This window comes from Malaclemys terrapin, chromosome 1 (assembly GCF_027887155.1).
Source record: "Malaclemys terrapin pileata isolate rMalTer1 chromosome 1, rMalTer1.hap1, whole genome shotgun sequence".
NCBI classification, from domain to species: Eukaryota; Metazoa; Chordata; order Testudines; family Emydidae; genus Malaclemys; species Malaclemys terrapin.
Window position 1 is genome coordinate 343,663,229 of NC_071505.1, and position 6,000 is coordinate 343,669,228.

The 6,000-nt window shown below is 47.6% G+C and overlaps 1 protein-coding gene across 1 annotated transcript in view; it reads left to right on the forward strand.

Annotated features, from left to right (window-relative positions):
- LOC128842975 (disintegrin and metalloproteinase domain-containing protein 20-like) overlaps positions 1–5,456 on the forward strand; it is a 189,397-nt gene extending 183,941 nt beyond the window's left edge. The window contains exons 18-19 of the mRNA XM_054039427.1: positions 2,246–2,357; positions 5,395–5,456. Coding sequence (XP_053895402.1) covers positions 2,246–2,357; positions 5,395–5,456 — 174 coding nt within the window. The remainder of the gene's footprint in view (positions 1–2,245; positions 2,358–5,394) is intronic.
- Positions 5,457–6,000: the final 544 nt, after the last annotated feature.

Consider the following 6,000-nt stretch of genomic DNA (forward strand, 5'->3'; position numbering starts at 1 on the left):
TGAGTCCCCATGGGTTGTACACTGCAGCATACATCGACAACATCGTTGTCTACAGTGCTAGTTGGGAGGAACATCTCCAACATCTCACTGACGTGCTGCGTGCCCTGGGTAAGGCCGACCTCACTGCAAACCCGGCCAAATACCACTGGGGCCAATGGGAAGTGACATACCTAGGCTATACAGTGGGTCAGGGAAGACTCCGCCCATTGGTGGACAAAGTCGAGGCCTTGAAGAGCTACCCCATGCCTACAACGAAAAGACAAGTTCGGCAGTTCCTAGGGCTAGCCGGATACTTCCAATGGTTTGTGCCCAACTTTGCCACACTTGCGGCCCTCCTCACAGACCTGATGAGAAGCTCCCAGCCCAAGAAGATCCAGTGGTCAACAGCCTGTGAAGAAGCTTTCGGTGCCCTGCGTGATCACTTAATCCAGGAGCCGGTACTGAGACAGCCAAATTTCGCAAAGCCCTTTATTCTCCAGACCGACCCCTCTGAGGTAGGGCTGGGAGTCGTATTGTCCCAAGAGGAGGAGGGAGAAGAGCATCCCATCTTATATCTAAGTCGTAAGCTGTTCCCCCGAGAGACACGGTATTCCACCATAGAGCAGGAGGCACTGGCAGTTAAATGGGCGATTGATGCACTGAGGTATTACCTGTTAGGGAACACTTTCTCCCTGGTGATGGATCACACACCCCTCAGATGGATCAATAGCATGAAGGAAATAAATACAGGATCATGCGCTGGTACCAGTCTCTCCAACCCTACTCCTTCCAAGTATCACACCGGCTGGGGAAGGCCCATAGGAATGCGGACTTCTTTTCCCGCCTTGGGGAAGGGGAGGGGGAAGAAGAGCCCCAGGGACCACTGGCCCCAGCCATGGGTTTAAAGGGGGGGATATGTGACGAGGCAGACTGGCCCCGCACTGACGCAGCAGGGGTTAACCCTTCCTTCCTGGCAGAGGAAGCCCCGCCCTGGAAGCCCTGCTGGGCATGCTCCATCTGGAGGCTAGGTATAAAAGCCTGCAGAGCTGCTCAGTTGGGGCTGACCACCGGAGGAGAAGGATGCACACCGCCAGCTCCTGAGGAGGGACAGCCCACGCTCCAGGCTCCAGGAGCCAGCCTAGCTGGCCCGCACCCTGCATTTCAGACGGAGAACCCGCCAGAGGGGAACGGACCCATGTCTCCGGAGGAGACCACGACATTGAGGGTAGGAAGTGACCCAGGGGAACTTTAGGGACCAGCCACATTAGAGCAACACTGACGATCGACATACTGCGGCCGGATCCACGCCAAGCCAACGGCAAGGGGAACCCCGCCATTAGGAGAGCCCTGGGTCGGGACCAGGTGGAGAGGGAGGGCCCGGGTCCCCCTATGCCTCTGGCCGTTAGGCCACACTACCTTGCTACTGAGGGAAGTTATATGAACTCTGGCCGTTGGGCCACACTACTCTGCTACTGACGACGGACGGGACACCACCAGGAGGGGGCGCTCCACTGGACAGAGCTAATTCCCAGAGACAACCAGTTGGCGGTGCCAGGTAGTGAGTCCCAACCCCGTTACAGAGGGTAAAACATACTCCTCCAAGATAAGAATGTCCAGATCTCTACTTTTTATAGTACAGGCCAGAGAGAAGGAAGAAACCAACTCTGCCATATGCAATCTGTTGTTGCTTTCTTGCTTCCTATCTTTCTTCTTGAGGCTTGACACGTGATTTCACTAAGGGTTTCAATAACTTTAAAATGTCTTTTATAATAGATTAATAATTCTAAACATTGGATTTTCTCATCTGAGGGGAAGTTTGCTCTATCATGTACTCTATTTTCAAAGGCTTGGTGATACCTACCAGAGTGGGTATGCAGTGATTCCATTACATTTTGTCTTTCAGCTCCAAAATATAGCCCTATAGAATGTAAACTAAAGGAGAACTGATTTAAGTGGTTAGAGAAATTGGTTCCATTTTTAGATCTTTTGGTCACTAGATGATAAGATTGCACACTAATAAACCAAAGTCAGGAAATTAACTCCTCCCTCCAAAAATGGAGACTCTGGATAACTAGTTATCTTGGTGCTCCTATCAAGGGAGTTGGAGAAACTTAAAGTATCAGCTAAGAAACTACCATTCTGTCTTTCATTTAGTATGATGCCATAGAGTACAGGGCAATTAGACTATACAAAGAGCTCAGAAAGGCCGTATTTTCATCAAATTGCTCATCTGGTTCATGTTATTTATACCCTTATTCTATTTCAGCTGTGCAACAGTAAGAAAAACTGCCATTGTGATTTTGGTTGGGCCCCTCCAGATTGTAAATTAAAAGGCTTTGGAGGAAGTGTTGACAGTGGACCCCCTCCGACTGCCAGTAGTAAGTGCTGTGAAAAACTAAGACCTTTATATTTTAGCCTGTTTTTAACTCTAAAGCCAGGAACCTGTAACCTGTATTCTAATGTGGTCCATGCAGCTGTCACGTCCAGGCTATGCTACAGCAATGTGGTCAGTTGGAGCGGCCCTTGAAAGGAGCTGGAAGTCATTTCTTATATAACACTCAAAAGGCCTGATTCTGATATCTTTACTCTGATATCCTTATTACCAAATGTAGCCTGATCCATAGATTATGTATTAATTATATTGATTACTTAAGAATTCTCAGTTATCACTCTGAGATTTGACAGGTTCTTGTCCCAAGATCAGGCCCAGTATTATTAAAATTACGCTATAGTTGTGAGCTCCGATGTGCACAGTTGCAACACTCACACTGTAGGAACCCTTCTACAATATGTTGTGGTCAAAGACACCCACGCAGTGATCATGCATACCAGTGCACCAGAATTTTTAAGACTGAGGAAGTGAGGAGGCTGGGTGTGAGTTGGGTGATTTCTTTTAGAGATAAAATACGCACTGTTGTGGGAAACAGCCTGAAATGCTTTGGCTGTCTTATTATATTCGATTTCTATTACATGGATTTGGATTTGAAGGTAAGACATGTTAGAGAGGAAGGAAAATAGAGAGGTTAAGTTTAAGAAACGGTTAGAGATGAGGGAAGTCCAATCAAAAGTAAGGGGGATGATTGGGTGATGGGACACATAGATTTGGGGCGTACCAGGCCAGGTGATGAAACGGCTACCTTGTGCAGTGGATAAGTTAAGGTGGGAAGGAAGAGGGAGTTGGGGACTGGATGGCAGGGCGCACCCATCTTTTTTATTAAATAACAATTTTCCTTCTGAGTCTTTCCCTATTGCTTCCCCTTCCCAACAGGCCATATTTAAGACATTGAGTACTTCCCCGGGATGCAGCTTGCAGAGGCAGGACAACTGTGAGGGTTCCAAGGGCCAAAAGAACCACAAGGTTCTGATTCCCACCCAGACGTGTTGCACAGTGAAATCATGGGGAGTGCTGATGAAACGGCTAGGTCCGTGGGGTGGGCCGATTGATGACCCAGTCCCATAGACAGTTTGCCCATGGCCCAGGCACAAGCAATTTGCACTGGAGCCCAGGTGCCATTAATAGGCCCCGAAGCTTGGAAGGTACATGCGACGGAGTCACAGCTCCATTGTGACAATGTCCAGGTATGTCTCCACTTCCACAGCTCGGGTGGCACTCCCACAGTAGTGGTAAGGGTTTTGGGCCATCGCTGACCTAGGACATCGCCTCGCATTTCTGCTAAGAGACCGTTAAAGAAATCCTGCATTTGGCTACAAGCTGAATCCCAGCCAGTGTCCTTTCCCACATACTTCTTGTTCTTATCGAGATCAGAAACCTCAATTTACACTTTCTTAGGCTGTCCGTGCACAGCCTTTCCCTTAATAGGATAGTGAGCTATGCCCAGACATAGGGAGAAGGCATTAAATGCCTCCCTCTTAGTTGTTTACCTCTAGTCCTTGAGCCACTCAGTTTTGGAGTCAGTGATGGTTTCCTTTATGTCCCGGAGAGATTACCCAGCCTATTCAGACTCTGTTCCTGCCTGAATAATCTCCTGTCATCCGAAACTTGTTTTTATACTGGGCTGGCATTCTAAAAGTGTTTAACTGCCAGACGGATGTCCCAGTAATTTCACCGAGGCTGTCCCAGGAAACCATTGGGTCTAAGACCCTCATGTACACACCACAAAACAGACAGTCCCCTACGCCCTCCCCCCCCCCCAGCTTATAGCCTAAGTAAACAATGATAGAGATAGCGCAGCATGATGCAAGAATTTAAACAGACAAGTTACAGAACGGACACACACAAAACAAACAGGTGTCAGGCAAATGAGTCTAGCCTCAAAAGGTTCAGATCATAGCGCGTCCTTACCTGAACCCAGAGCCTATGGGCAGCTCCGCACCGAAGCCCAAATAGAGACAAGGGTCTCTTACCTGGTGCCTGGGATCGGTGTGGAAGCGGTCCACGGTCCTCCGGTCCGGTGGGACGTCGAGTGATCCTGGACGAGCCCCCAAATTGTCGTGGTCAAAGACACCCACGCAGTGATTTTAGTTCAAAGACTCAAGCCTGAGGCCAGTTTATTGACATGCATACCAGTGCACTGGGGTGCAGTCCGAAGACTGACACCCTGAGGACCGCTTGCAGGCAGGTTTTTATTTCATTAAACCACAAGGAAAGTACAAACAATACGTCATGAGTTAAGAAATTGGGATTGGGGTCAGCCCCCCCCCTCTACCCTCCTCATTATTTCCCAAGAGTTGGGTGTTTATTTGGGTAGAGGGGCGTTTGGTGGTTTTCCCCAGGAGTGGTACTTGGCACCAGTTTGAGTATATTTCTCGGCAAGGCACATGTTAATTTCCGGGGGGGTTCGGTGAAGGGTTAAGGGGGGTTTATGAGGGGACGCTAAAAGAAGATCTATGATTGGCTAATTTTGCAGATAGCTGGAATTGGAAAACTTTGCAGATAGCTGCAACTGCAAGAATGATTAACTCTTTGCAAAGGCAATTTCTTAATGTAAGCGGATATTCTATTTTTCCAGCGGTTTCATAAACTTGCGGTTATTATATTGCTAAAGCAGTTTCTGTTGTAACCTTTAGCATTGTTCTGTGTCCCCCTCCCCCCCCCCCCCCTTCCTCTGGCCATTACCCTTGACCGAGTTTGGCAGAGAACCGTGTTGTTCAGGCTTAGGCCTGTACTGCTCTGTGTAAGGGCAGTCAGCATAACAGATCTCTGTTGGAGGGTTTATTTCGGGGCCTTCAAATTTACAGTTCTGGCTGTCAAAAATAAGGCCCCCCTGTTCTGTTTCCCACAAATAGTTTATTAATACATTTAGCAAAGTCAAACACTCGAACCCAGTAAAGTGGATAGAGATAATAAAGAATGTACATCTGATCATCCATATATTCACACCATCCCTGGCAGAACAACCTGAAAATGTTAACCATTATCTTTCCCTTCACCATCATCGTCCTCATTACCTCCAGTGGCCATCATCCTAGCACCTCCCAAGGGCTACACCTCTCTCTTCTCCCACACACAGGCTTGAATGCAACTCTTATAATATATTACACTGATGCCACTACGTCTAATGCATATTCAATAGGGGTTTCTCCCCTCTTCTTTATTTGTATTCCTTCACCCTACTAGTGTTAAGGTGCCCTTCTCCTATTGGTTAGTATAGTAATGATCTCCACTTATTATCATATACATCCGTTCATTGCTATGGCACTCTTGTGGTCAGATATCTGCAGATGCTCTGTCCAAAAGCCAGTGTTAGCTCGTGTTCCTGTCGTTGGCTGGTGTCGTTATGGACAAAATTCCCCCTTACACACTCTATTTCCAGTTCTCCAAAACTTAGGGGTGACCGTTAGGACATTTATCTGTGCCACAGTTCACAGGTTGCAAGTCTTATGCTATAGGTTACAGGCCTGTAGGTTCCTTGCATTACTTCCAAATAAAATAAATGCTAAAACTAGCCCCTTGGGCTACACAAGTAGCACCTTACTTTACAAATGGATCAGTGGGATCTTGTGGAGATAAGACACTCCTTCATGATGAATAGTACATCAGAATCTGGCCCAAAATAGACA